At 52.3% G+C, this 14,338-nt stretch overlaps 1 protein-coding gene across 5 annotated transcripts in view; it reads right to left on the minus strand.

The window, feature by feature from the left end:
* The window catches only part of ERICH1 (glutamate rich 1), a 73,767-nt gene that overhangs the window by 36,209 nt on the left and 23,220 nt on the right, over positions 1-14,338 (minus strand). For all 5 annotated transcript variants that reach the window (XR_007151609.1, XR_007151608.1, XM_047856393.1 and 2 more), the window contains exon 3: positions 6,874-7,020. Coding sequence is in view for 3 of the 5 variants with exons in the window: in XM_047856393.1 (XP_047712349.1) it covers positions 6,874-7,020 (147 nt within the window). In the remaining 2 variants the exon portion in view is untranslated. The remainder of the gene's footprint in view (positions 1-6,873; positions 7,021-14,338) is intronic.

The following is a 14,338-nucleotide window of genomic DNA, read 5'->3' on the forward strand; positions in this document are numbered from 1 at the left end:
TTGATACACGTGGTCCAGAACGGCATCCCCACCACCCCGCCTCCTCCCATTCTCTTTCCGACATCGGGTGGCATTGGCCACGGTTGATTCGCGTACAGCTGGCAGAGCGTGTTGTATCCGTTCACGCGTACCACATACGGACTCGCCCACTGTACGCACAGTGCCCTGCTCCTGTGAGAGGCACGGTCACCATCTGTCAGCACACGGCAGTATGACACTACGGACCCTGGTCCCCGTGCTGCCCTGTCATTTCTGTCACTGGACCACGCACAGGAACAAACTCTGAATAAACTCGGAGTGTGAGCAGAGAGAGTGTGGGGGCAGTGGTGCAGTTGGGGGCAGTTCCGGGGACCCGCGTGACTCAAGTGGAGCCCATTCTGGGGTGGTCGCCAACACGTGCCTGGTCGTCCTGTCCTTTTAGCTCCTTACTTGGACCTGGAGTGGCTCACACTGAGGTCACTGAGCGCCTCCCGCGGGGCACTGGACACTGTGATACACGGCAGCCCCATCTCTGCCCGGGAGGGAGCCAGAAACACGGTGCTCATGGCCACACAGAGAGCCACGAGGGAAGCGAGCACAGGACACAGGGGCAGCCGGCCGGAGGAGAGGCCCGGGGCCATGACTCTGTCTTGTGCCTGAGGAGCAGCACAGACTTCGTGAGGAGGAAGACGTGTTCGGGACAGGAGCTCAGATGTACAGGCGTCCCTACAGGGTCCCCTGGCCCCTCGGCCTGTCCGTGACGGAGACGCGCTTTCAGAAGCTTGCACACTTGACCCCTGTATTTCCTAATGGTGGTCACGGTCGTGCGAGCCGGTTCCGGGTGTCCGACCCAGCATCTCAGAACAGAGCCGGCAGCACAGCCAGGCTTTGAAACGTTCAAGTAAATGCCGTCACTGACCGAAGGAGAGACGTTTGTCACAGTGTCCTCACACCACGTGCCACCATCAAAAACTGGTTTCGTTCCTTCCTTCCATTACACACACAGCAGGTGTGGCCATTAGGTGTTCAGACTTCAGACTTTCAGCCCCCACACAAGTAACAGGCTGTAAGCTCCGCCTTCCTGTCTCCGGTAGAATGATCGAAACTTGGCTCTGACCCCCGACCACACGGTACGGTCGGCCCAGAGCCCTCCTAGAGCCCCCACGAGTCCTGGAGGGGACACCTTGTCTTCCCTGCTCTGGCCCCGGTCCTGGGCCCGGCTCCTACCTGTCCTTTGTCCCTGTCACTCCAGACGCAAAATTCAGCATCCTCCTTTTCTACAAATTGTCCACTCACCCCCAAGCACCTCGAGAGCTGAGTAATTAAGAAAATACTCAAGACTTTACATTTTTAGAGGTTTTAGGTTCAGAGCAAAATTGAGAAAGGTACAGAGACTTCCCTTATACCCCTCTGCACACACACACTGCCCCCCCAACAGTATGGGCACCCCCCACCCCCATCAGAGGGCACATCTGTTACAGTCAGAGATCCGACACGGACACACTGTCATCACCCAGGGTCCACAGTCCACGTGAGGGTCACTCCTGGTGTTGTGCATTCTGTGGGTCTGGACAATGCAGGATTCCCTGTACTCACATCACTGCCCTAAAAACCCTCTGTGCTCCGCCTGGCCATCCCCCGCCCCCAGCCTCTGGCAACCACTCACGTTTTCCCTGTCTACCTGGTTTGCCTTTTCCGGAATGTCATGTAGTTGGAATCATGCAGTTTGTAGATTTCTCAGACAGCCTTCTTTCGCTTAGATCTGCATTTAAGGCTCCTCTGTGTCTTTTCACGGCTTGAAGGCCATGAAACATTCCAGGGTGTGAACGGACCTCAGCAAACCTGCCACCCGCTGCAGGGTCTGAACTGACCTCAGTGTACCCGTTACCCACTGCAGGGAGTCGTGGTTGCTTCCACATTTTGGGAATTACGAACAAAGCTGCTGTAAACATCCGTTGCAGGTTTCATGTGGACAATAGGTGAGCTATTTTAATGGAGTTTTGAGGCTGGGTGAGGGGTCAGGTCATTTTCTGCACAATCTTTGCCATCTTGGTATCACTGGCCCCTCCTCCTGCACCTCAAATAGAGTTCTTTTACCCTCTCTGGAAGTCTCGGGGCCACCAATCCTTGTGCCCACGCAACTCAGGCAGGCTTTCCTCCTAAGAGGTAAGAGAAGTACATCAGTCAAGCAAATGATTTCCTTTGGGAAGGGGTCAGATTCGGGATGGGCTGACGGCTGGTACCTACACAGAGCGGAGAAGGGAGACGAGCTCTGGGCTTCGACATTTATAGGGACGGGGAGGGACGGGGCGGTGTCTGCCACGGACATAATGCTGTATGAGCATACGAGAGGGAGAGAGAGTCCCAAGCAGGGTCCACGCCCAGCACGGAGCCCGACATAGGGCCTCATCTCACGACCCTGGGATCGTGACCTGAGCTGAAATCAAGAGTTGGACGCTTGACCGACTGAGCCACCCAGGCGCCACAAGGAAGACTTCTTAAGCCAGACACAAACAGCACAAACCGCAGACTTAAAGACTGAGAAACCACATTCTATGAACTTCTAAACAATAGAACACATTGTTGTTTTCAAAAATTAAGATAATCCATGGAGAGAAGGTGTACAGTTGGCCAAGAATTGGGATTTGGAATACAAAAAGAAATGAAATCTGTAAGATAAACTCCAAAAAAAACCCAAGAGGAACACGGGCAAACAGTATGGTTTACGCACATGCGCAAGTCGCCGAGCTCTTTACCTCACTAACCATCAGTAGAATGAGGTGCAGGCTCCCTCCACGTGAACAACATGGGTTTGAGCTGCTGGGGTCCACTGATATGGAGATTTATTTTGATACGTACAGTACATAACATGAATAGATTTTCTCTTCCTTATAATTTTCTTAATGATGTTTCCTTGTCTCTAGCTGACTCTGTAGTCAGAATACAGTATATAATACATATACAGACATGTGTTAGTTGACTGTGTTATTGGTAAGACTTCTGGTCAACAGTAGGTAAATTTCTGGGAGTCCCAACTGCCCGGAGGGTGGCATCCCGACCCCTGGCTCGTTCAAGGGTCAGCTTGAGTCAACAGGAATAACTGTTGAGTAGGACCTGGGGAAACAGGAACCAGCAGGTCACTTGAGTGGTGCATGTCTGACAGGCAAGTTGGCAAAATGAACAATAAACCTGAAGCTACTTCTCTGGGGACACATGCTTGGGAAACGCCCGTGTGTAAAGGAGAGGTCGATGGTGACCCAGCGTATCCTTACTTCTAGAAAAGCCAGAAGAACGTACGATGTGCTTCTCTAGTCAAGACGGGGTGGTGGGAAGCGTGCACCATCCTGCCCAGAACAACCACAAAGACAGGCCAACCTGATGAAACAAGTTCCAGATGCTGATCTCTGAGGAAGGGAACCAGCCATGAGACTGTGGCCATGCTGGCCTGGGGCGGAGTGAGCTCGAGGATTGGGGGTGGGGCCTGGCAGCTGGGTTCCAGGGAGGCCCGACGCCTGCAGGCCACGGGCAGCGTCCTCGGGAGAAGCGGGCTGCATTGAGCGAGCCCAGGGCTCTAGGGGGAGACCCTCGCGTGTTCTGCTGAGCGTGATGCGGGTGCCCCTGTGAGGAGCTGCCAGGCGGGGGCTGGGGCTCACAGCCTGGCACTGGGCAGAGCAACCTCAGGGAAGGGCCAGACAGAGCTGGGAGGGTGGGCAGGAGCACAGGGGAGGTGGCCCCTTCCGACCTCCATGGGGCACCACTGGATGACAGACGGCAGCTTCCGTGGCCACGTGGACTTCTGCCTTGCCGCCTGGCCACGCGCACCCAGCCGGCTGAGATGTAAGAACATCTTAGCCCCATGGAAGTCCAACAAAACCCACAGAAAAGGACAAGGCATGGGACCAACAGGGCATCTGTAGGCTGTGGGGCAATGTCAGGTGGCCTCGTATATAAACTTGAAGCCCTCCAAGAAACAGGGAACATTCCCCACGTGATGAAAATCACAACCCCAGAGACCCAAGAAGCTCAGAAACTCGAAGGAGAGCTGTGGAGGAAACCACACGAGGCTCCGAAAACTCAGATTGCTAGACACCAGAGGTGGGGGGGTACATCCCGATACAGTCACACAACAGCACAGGACAGCGGCTACATAGACAGCAATCGCCATCATCAATATAAAGTTTCACAAGCCCCCTAGGAATCACACATATATACTAAAGTATACACACTGTATCAGCAAGCATGAAACTACATGGGAACCGGGGCTTCCAAATTCTGGGGAGACGAGAGGGAGACGTGGCTGGAGGGTGTTCGAAGACTTCACTTACGCTGTGAAACCTCAGGGTGTACCGTGTACTGATGTGACAACTTAAACACTGCAAGGTGATGGCCACTCCCCTCACATAAGTACGACATCTATTCTCAGGAACTGTTGGGTACACAGTACAGAATCGCTAACTGTAGTCCTCACGCTGTACATTAGCCCCCAGAACTTATCCCCCTTATAACTTTAGGTCGGTTCCCGTGACCATAATCTCCCCGTCCCCCAGCCCAGCCCCCAGCAACCTCTGTCCATTCTCTCTCAGTTTGAGGTTTTCAGCGTCCATGGAAACGTGAGATCATGCTGCGCCTGTCTTTCTCTGCCTGACTTACTCACTGGGTATAAGGCCCTTGAGCTCCATTTGTTACATTTTTTTTATACAACAGCAGGCTTTCAGGAAAGTGGCAGAGGTTAAGAAGTAAAAGACCTGGGTAGAAGGGGTTCCGAGACAGCTGTCGTATCATCAAGATTTTATAAGAAAATATTCACATCTTAATGGAAAACTGCAGTTTTTACCAAAGAGCTTTGTCTGTTTTCATGACATCTCCAGGCATTCATAGATGTGTCTCCACATACTGATTTTCACGGACCCATAAAAAGCCCAGATTCAACAGCACGAACCTACCTGACCGACGCCCAGCCACCTGCTAGCCCGCCTGTCAGCATGGAGGTGGGCATTGCTCTGGCACACATATTCCCTAAAAACAAGTTTTAAAACTGGTGCCTCCGTACATACAAGTTATAGAGCTTGAGAGCCGCCATATGGAAGACTTACTTGTGCTGTGTCTAAGGGGGATCCAACGCACCACAGCCACTTAAATAAGATACGTGATCAAGCTCTTGGCTCATTCACCCTTCTGTCCCCTGGAACTCCCACTCCCCCACAGGTTTGCCCTAATATAATAACTTTATCGCATCATGCTTCTCAAACAAGCCGTCTTCTTTAAAAAATGTCTATGATGGTAAACGTAATTTTTTCTACACTATTAGAATCAGTAAAAGGCAAGTGATCAAAGTAACAATTACTGCTTTTAATCATTACCCACTACAGAGCAAGTCCCTTGGGCCGAGATTCTCTGCTGGGAGGGAAGGAGTGTGGAAGCACATGTATCACTGCTACGAGACAGGGTCCTACGGGAACACTACCCATTTTCATTTACAGAGGTAACTGCTCAGAAACTCTGAACACAAAAATAGGTAGAAGACGGCATGTGGCTTTTTAAAAATAGCAATATTACTTGATTCATTGAATTCTTTGTAAATAGTATACCAAAAATCACAGAGAAATCCATCATCAAACAAAATTATTACTTTTTATTAAAGATTTTTAAAGCTTATTTATTTTGAGAGAGAGAGAGAGAGTGCGTGAGCAGGGGAGGGGCAGAGAGAGAGAGAGAGAGAGAGAGAGAGAGAGAGAATGCCAAGCAGACTTGAACCCACAAACTGTGAGATCATGCCCTGAGCCGAAACTAAGAGTTGGATGCTTAACTGAGCCACCCAGATGCCCCTTCACAAAGCTATTTTTTTTAATCTTTATTTATTTTTGAGAGAGAGACCAAGTGTGAGTGGGGGAGGAACAGAGAGAGAGGGAGACACAGAATCCAAAGCAGGCTCCAGGCTCCAAGCTGTCAGCACAGGGCCTGATGCGAGGCTTGAACTCACGAACCATGAGATCGTGACCTGAGCTGAAGTCAGCCACTTAACCAACTGAGCCACCCAGGCATCCCTTCACAAAGCTATTTCTAACGATCGGCTGATAACTCAACTATTTCCTTCAATTTTGCTGAAAGCAAAGGAATGTCAAATACGTGACTTGGAAAGAGATGTGTTGCGTGTCCTTAGAATAATTCGCTTTCTTTCTGTGAGACCGGTATTCCCAACTGTCCCTTTGGTGGGCACACCGTGGTGGTGTCTATGCCTGGTAGGTCCTCCTTTTGCAAACGGGGGACCAGCAGCTGAGCAAAGTAAGCCTGCAGGACCCTGGGCACTTGCTTGGCGCAGGAGCTGGATAGTGTCGTGGACAGCAGTGTGGACAACGGTGCAGGCAGTGGTGTGGGCAATGGCGTGGAAAAGGGCGTGGACGATGGCGAGGACAACAGTGTGGACGGTGGCACGGACAACGGTAAGGACACGTTGCTGCTGCGAACACCCACGTGAAAATGTTTGTGCAACATGTGTTTTCACTTCTCCTGGGTGTGGACAACGACATGGAAATGGCCAGGGGTCCTCCCCGCGCCCCAGCCACTGCCCCGTGCTCCCTGGCTCTCACAAGCGGTCCTCCCCGTGCCCCGGCCACAGCTCTTCACACTGCTTCCGCACCTGCACCGGGACGAGGACAGTCTCTGCCCAGCACAGTGAACTCAAGCTGGTCTTTAACGGAGGTGCCAGCACCGGCTTCTCTCCGCACTGAGCACGCTGAAGTCCACAGTGTGGGCACAGTGACCTTGCACTGCCAGATACAGGACGTGCAGGGTCACCACCCCTGACAGCCAGGCCAGAGCAGCCTGCTCCAGGGCAAAACATGACAACTGCCAGGTCACTGACCCCCCCTTCCCCTCCCCCCATAAGCCCCTCACCTGTCAAGGTGGGGGCACTCCTGCCCCTGAGGTCCGTAGTGGCCACCCTCTCGGCTGGGTTTCCAGAAGCTGGAGCCACGGGTACCCTCTTTTCTTGGGCACAGGGAACACTAGGGAAAAGCCTCCTCAGAACTTTCTCCACGAACACTACAAGTGAAAAAGAGAAGAAAGAATTATTCACGGGGATTCATTTAAATTGCAAATGGATTTTACCTAAAATAAAGACAAAGCCTGACATTACCACCAGAGAGGAAAGGGAATGTGCGTGAGGACAACCTAGCACTGTCCCCCGAGGACCCCCAGCACCATCCCCTGAAGCCTTGCCAGCACTGTCCCCTCAAGGACCCCCAGTACTATCCCCTAGAGGATCCCCCAGCATTGTTCCCCGAGGATCCCCGGGACCGTCCATCAGAGGATCCCCAGGACCATCCATCAGAGGACCCCCCAGGACTGTCCAACAGAGGAAACCCCTGCACTGTCCATCAGACGACTCCCCCAGGACCATCCATCAGACGATCACCAGGACCATCCATCAGAGGATCCCCCAGGACTGTCCATCAGGGGAAACCCCTATACTGTCCATCAGACGATCCCCCCCCAAGACCGCCCATCAGAGGACCTTCAGGAACATCCATCAGGAGACCCCCCCAGGACTGTCCATCAGAGGACCCCCAGAACCATCCATCAGAGGATGCCCCTAGGACCGTCTATCAGAGGAACCCCCTGCACTGTTCATCAGATGACTCCCCCAGGACCGTCCATCAGAGGCCACCCAGGATCGTCCATCAGAGGATCCCCCCAGGACGATGCATCAGAGGACCCCCCAGGACCATCCATCAGAGGACTTCCCTGAACTGTCCGTCAGAGGACCCCCAGAACCGTCCATCAGAGGAACCCCCTGCACTGTCCATCAGATGACTCCCCAGGACCGTCCATCAGAGGGTACCCAAGACTGTCCATCAGAGGACCTCCCTGCACTGTCATTAGATGTCATTAGAGGACCCCCAGGACCATCCATCAGAGGGCCTTCAGGAATGTCCATCAGAGAATCCCAGGACTGTCCAGCAGAAGAACCCCTGTACTGTCCATCAGACAACTCCCCCCCAGGACTGTCCATCAGAGGACCCCCCCAGACTGCCCATGAGAGGACTCCCCTGCACTGTCATTAGAGGTCATCAGAGGACCCCCAGGACCATCCATCAGAGGACCCCCAGAACAGTCCATCAGAGGATCCCCCCAGGACAATGCATCAGAGGACCCCCCAGGACCATCCAGCAGAGGACCCCCCTGTACTATCCATCAGAGGACCCCCCCAGGACCATGCACCAGAGGACCCCCCAGGACCATCCAGCAGAGGACCCCCAGAACCGTCCATCAGAGGATCCCCCCAGGACCATGCATCAGAGGACCCCCCAGGAACATCCAGCAGAGGACCCCCCTGCACTATCCATCAGAGGACCCCCAGAACTGTCCATCAGAGGAAACCCCTGCACTGTCCATCAGAGGACACCCCCAGGACCGTCCACCAGAGGACCCCGCCAGGACCGTCCATCAGAGGACCCCCCCCAGGACCGTCCATCAGAGGACCCCCCTGGACTGTCCATCAGAGGAACCCCCAGAACCATCCATCAGAGGATCCCCCCAGGACCATGCATCAGAGGACCCCCCAGGAACATCCAGCAGAGGACCCCCCTGCACTGTCCATCAGAGGACCCCCAGAACTGTCCATCAGAGGAAACCCCTGCACTGTCCATCAGAGGACACCCCCAGGACCGTCCATCAGAGGATCCCCCCAGGACCGTCCACCAGAGGACCCCGCCAGGACCGTCCATCAGAGGACCCCCCCCAGGACCGTCCATCAGAGGACCCCCCCCAGGACCGTCCATCAGAGGACCCCCCCTGGACTGTCCATCAGAGGAACCCCTGGGACCGTCCATCAGAGGACACTCCAGCACCATCTTCCAAGGGCCCCTAGCACTCTCCATCAGGGGACCCCCCAGCTTGGTCCATCAGAGGACCCACTCCCTACAGGACCAGCAGCCTGGATGTCCACAGGTGTGGGGACAGGAGCCAGGCTGGGAAGAGAGGGCAGCAGGCCTGGAGAGTGGAGCATAGGAACTCAGGTGTTTATGACTGGGTTTACAAGTAGTCTTTCTTCCCTGCAATGTTCTCTCTCTTTGAAATTGTGTAAAGTACAGACTGAACCAGTCTCCGAATTTGGGGTCCAGGTCCTGGATGCAAAGTGTCCCCCTAGACAGGATCACAGAATAGCTCGGGGCGAGGGGTGGAGCCAGGCAGACAGAGCAGGGCCCGGGGGGGCCCACAGCACAGGACACTCCCCCGGGGAAGTGCATCCACACACACTCCCCGCCGCGCTTAGGAAGACAAGCCTGGTTCCAGCAAGTACAGGGAGATTTTCCACTTTGTTTATTTTAGTTGACATTCTGCTTTAACCGGGGAGAAAGCTGTCATAATGAATAAGCATTTCTGTCCGGATATAATGTGGATAAAGAACGGGCTTGAATCTCAAAACGGCATCTTGGAAGAGGTGAGGGAAAGCGTAATAAAGTAAGTTTGTTTTAACCTTGGTAAATGTAGAAACGGGTGCATGAAGGAGAGAGCTGCTCTGGGGCGGCCAGCAGTCAGAGGCAGAGTCAGTGCGCTCGGGGCAGGCAGGCCAGCTTCCAGATCCCTCCATCGCTGGGCGCATGGGGACTGGAAGTGGGTGGCCCTCGGCAGGGACAGGACCCTGAAGTCACAGACCCTCCCAATCTCATCACACTCTCAGGCAGTGTCCCTACTAGAAATGACTCCCACTGACCTGGCCGAGTTATAAAAACACAATTAGGGTTTAAAAATACGAAAGGGTGCCCTCCACTCTGATGGCTCCTCAGATAATCTACTAAAACCGGGCCGGCACTGGGAGCCTGTGCGGCCTGGTGGCTCCCAGGGAGGAAGGAAAACCGTCCGTGCTAGTGACACAACCATCTAAGGCCACAGGTCCTAGCAGTAAAAGATTCCCCATGCACTTTTGTTGAATGTTCTACAAAATCTTCACTGGCATAGGACCTGGCACAAAGCGTGTTTCCAGTACAATCTGCTGAGGGGAAGTGTTCCCAGAGCCTTCTGCAGAACACGTTCACAGGCAGGGTGTCTCGGAGCAGCACCCAAACTGGATTGTGGGGAGAAGCAGCTTGTTTTGCACGTTAAAAAAAAAATGTTCCGTGGTACTCAATGATATCAGTTAGAAATTCCATCGCCGTGTGATTCCTTAAAGGACAGAGAGGAATGTTCTGTTCTGCCCCTGTTAGGTAGGACCCCGGGTTAAGGCTAGCTGAGCCCCAGCACTTCCCATCACAAGATGGGCAGAAACGCCCCCGACATGGCAGCACTGAGACAGGCATGGCTGTGTGACAGATGTGGTTGCACCTACCACATGTGGCCCTCCCACCTCACCCACGAGTAGGGCTCTCCGGGGTGCCTCTCCCCCTCACACACTTCCCACCAGCCACTAAAGGGCGAACCTCCACACCCACGCTGGTGTTTACACACAGCACTTGATATTTCAATGACGCAGAACTGAACTCGCCTTTCCCACCCCATGTTTTATGCCCAGGGCCGCTTCCCGACACCACGAGCGGCTCCAGCCTCATCGTGTACAAGCAGCCGGTGTCAGAAGGAGGGCCTGGGCGTGCCTGTGAGGAACAGGGGCACATGCAGTGCGCCTCGTCTGTCTAGGATGCCGGTGGCTGGAAACCTGGGGTGATCATCAGTGACCTGAGCCGCTGTGAACAAGCCTCCAGACAACCTCAGATCGCAGGAAAAGAGGCCGCGTACTCAAGGCTTGAAGACAAATGTAAACACAAACACAACTTAAATATAAAAGTTCTGCACTTCAGCTTTAAATCCCATGTGACCATGTGGAGGTGGAGGGAGAACAGTGCAGATTCAGATGTGTGCCGATTCACAAAGGTCGAGAAGGTCTGTTCAGTTTACATTTTAGCAAATGACAGACACAGTTCCCCTAACTTTGCCTTTAAAACTGGGCCCAGTGGGGCACCTGGTTGGCTCAGTCGGTTAGGGGTCCAACTTCAGCTCAGGTCATGATCTCACGGTTCATGGGTTTGAGCCCCGTGTCGGGCTCTGTGCTAACAGCTCAGAGACTGAGGCCTGCTTCTGATTCTGTGTCTCCCTCTGTCTCTGCCCCTCCCACACTCATGTTCTGTCTCTCTCTGTCTCAAAAAATAAACACTAAAAACAAACAAACAAATTCAACCCAGTGGTCCAACAGCCAGAACAGAAAGAAAAACTTTCAGCACCCTACGCTAAGCTGGGTTAAGAATCTCGTAAACCCAAGTGGCGAACGTGATTTCTCTCCTACGCTAGCAGGTGTTAAAACCTCATAAGCAAAAACGTCCTTTCCCGCGGGACTAGGTGCTTCTCAGGACAAGGCTGGCATCTGGCTACTGCACCGTGGCACGCTGGCTCTCCAGAAGCTGGAGGTGCTCGAGAGACTCCTTCCTACCCCCGCTCCTTGGTACAGCACTGTCACAGGAGAATGAGTACTTGGTACACAATTCTTGACAGTCGTTGGGATTGACGAGGATACTGAACACTGGAAATGCTGGCTTTATGTCCTACTGTCCGTGATCCATGAGTTACTTACAAAGTGCACCATCAATAGGCACAAGAACAGATGATCTAAGAGATGTCATGATGGGTTTCTCAATGTCAAGGGGGAGTTTTGTCTTCAATGAGAATTTTAACTAATAAATCTGAACCCAATCTAACTATCCAGGTATCTCAGAATGAAATCATTTTGCTAATAAATGCACATCTGATGCTTTCAATTGCCAGAACTTAAAGCATAACGTCTTTATAAAAATATCACTTTAATTAAAAAAAAATCAGCTTTAAAGAGCAATGTATAACAAAATAACAATTACTTTCTGGCAACTAATATTGCTGGAAGATTCAGTCACGTGCCTCACTCTATCTCAGTGTTGAGACTACACAATAAAGTCGGGAATGAGACTCTGTGGGGTGCCTGACCTTCAGGTCCGCACAGCTGCGCTGAGACAAACAAGCCCTCGGTCCACCACATGCACACAGCAACACTGCAGTTCTAGGGGACAATGTGGCCACGGTGCATGGAAGCAGTCACATGGACTCTCCTGTCGCTAAAAGAGTTCGTAGTTTATTTAAACAGAAGTAGCCAGCTATTTCAGGCCTAACAACATGTTGTACAGCCACTTAAACTCTCACTGCTACTCAGAGCCTACAGAGTTATGAATGAAACATGTACTCGACGAACCGCTTGATGGTTTCCTGCAAATATGGACTTAATTCTGTAAACAAAGCATGTCTTCCAACTGGCCAAATCTACTTAGTGAGTCATGTTAAAAGCAGAGCAGGAAAGAAAGTACAGCAAAACCCTGGATTGCGAGTGACTTGTTCTGTGAGTGTTCCGCGAGGCGAGAAAACATTTCCAATAAATTTTAACTTGATAAATGAGTGAGGTCTTACAATACAAGCCGTATGTGACAACAAACGTCACATGATCACAACTGAGCCGGTGGTTCTTCTCTCTCTCGCTCTTGCTGCAGGATTGTGCATGATCGTCAATGCAATGTCACGTTTCCATGAAATCCTCAAAAGGAGGCAAAGGCAAGTGTCATTGGATAGGTTCCTTGTTAAAGCTGCACCAAAAGAAAAAGATTCCGTTGAGCCAACAGATGGCAGTCATTCCGTCAGTGACAGTGAAAGTCATCCTACATAGTAACCCTCCTCTCTCCGGTCTTCCTCATGCTGGCCATGAAGGTTTTCAAAGATAAGTGCAGGTCAGTTGGTTTATTTTTATTATTTTGTATTATATTACAGTATTGTAATCATTTTTATATGAATATTTTTGTGTGGAACGAATCATCTGAGTTTCCATTATTTCTTTGGAGAAATTCACTTTCATGTAGACGTGCTTTGGATTACAAGCATGTTTCCAGAATGATTTTTGCTCGCAAACCAAGGTTTTACCATATCATTATGTCTTTCAGGATGCTGGTACATAGCAAAGCATCATTTTTAAAAAGCCTTTCATCTCTGGTTTGCTGAAATGCACCTTTTGACCTTGTGTGTGTGTGTGTTTACTCACTACAAATGTTAACTCTTCTTCAATGCAATTACTGGGTTTAAATCTCACATTCGGGCATACAAAGGGAAGAGTATATTCCATTTTTAACAAAGGCGTTAACGGCAGCACTTCAAGGAGTTGCTTTCCCATTTGACATGATGTTAGAGCAGAAGCCTGAGAATGCCATGTGTGCGGTGTGCAGCAAGCTTCTGGAGGGCAAGCAGGTAAGCCCTCCCAGGTGAGTTCCCCCAGGTGAGCCCCCGAAGATGAGTCTCCTAGGTGAGCCCCTGCAGGTGAGCCCCCCAGGTGAACTCCCACAGGTGAGTCCCCCAGGTGAGCCCCTGCAGGTGAGCCCCCCCAGGTGAGTCCTCCAGATGAGCCCCTGCAGGTGAGCCCCCCAGGTGAGCTCTCGCAGGTGAGCTCCCACAGGTGAGCTCCCACAAGTGAGCCCCCACAGGTAAGTCTCCCAGGTGAGTCCCCCAGGTGAGCTCCTGCAGGTGAGTTCTCCTAGGTGAGCCCTCGAAGGTGAGCTCCCCCAGGTGAGCTCCCACAGGTGGGCCCCTGCAGGTGAGTCCCCTGGGTGAGCCAATGCAGGTGAGCCCCCCGGGTGAGCTCCCGCAGGTGAGTCCCTGCAGGTGAGCTCCTCCAGGTGAGCCCTCACAGATGAGTCCCCGCAGGTGAGTCCCCCCTCGCCCCCAGGTGAGCTCACGCAGGTGAGCTCCCACAAGTGAGCCTTCACAGGTAAGTCCCCCGGTGAGCCCCCCAGGTGAGCTCCCGCAGGTGAGTCCCTGCAGGTGAGCTCCTCCGGGTGAGGCCCCCCAGGTGAGCCCCCGCAGGTGAGTCCCCCCTCGCCCCCAGGTGAGCTCCTGCAGGACAGCTGGCTGCACTCTGCAGCACTTCCTAGCCAGGCAGTCTCACGGTAGGGGAAAATGGCTGTGTGCTCCATTTGAAAAAGCTCTTATGAAAAAAGGAAAGGAAATAGGAACATTTTCTTTTAGAATATTCCATTCTGAAAAAAGCAAAAGAGAATTATAAAAGGTGGCACAGAAAAAGCACCCCATGACCTTTGACACCACTGAGGAAGTTACCCCCCCCCCCCATCAATACCAGGAATGTTTTTCTTTCTCTTAAAAACGTTCACTTGGATCACCAAGTAATACAGGTTCCCCTCAATATTTGTGTTCACAGTCTACTTTATTTAAAGTGGGGGAGCGGCTGTGCATTTAGTCCTCCTAAGTATACGCCATACATCTGGAGAGCTGTCTGGTGCGGATGAGAAGTGTTTACTCCTTTGTGATTCTACAGGCAAATTTGTCAGAACCTATGTTCTCATCCCTG

Source organism: Prionailurus viverrinus, chromosome B1, assembly GCF_022837055.1.
Source record: "Prionailurus viverrinus isolate Anna chromosome B1, UM_Priviv_1.0, whole genome shotgun sequence".
In the NCBI taxonomy this organism is placed as follows: Eukaryota; Metazoa; Chordata; class Mammalia; order Carnivora; family Felidae; genus Prionailurus; species Prionailurus viverrinus.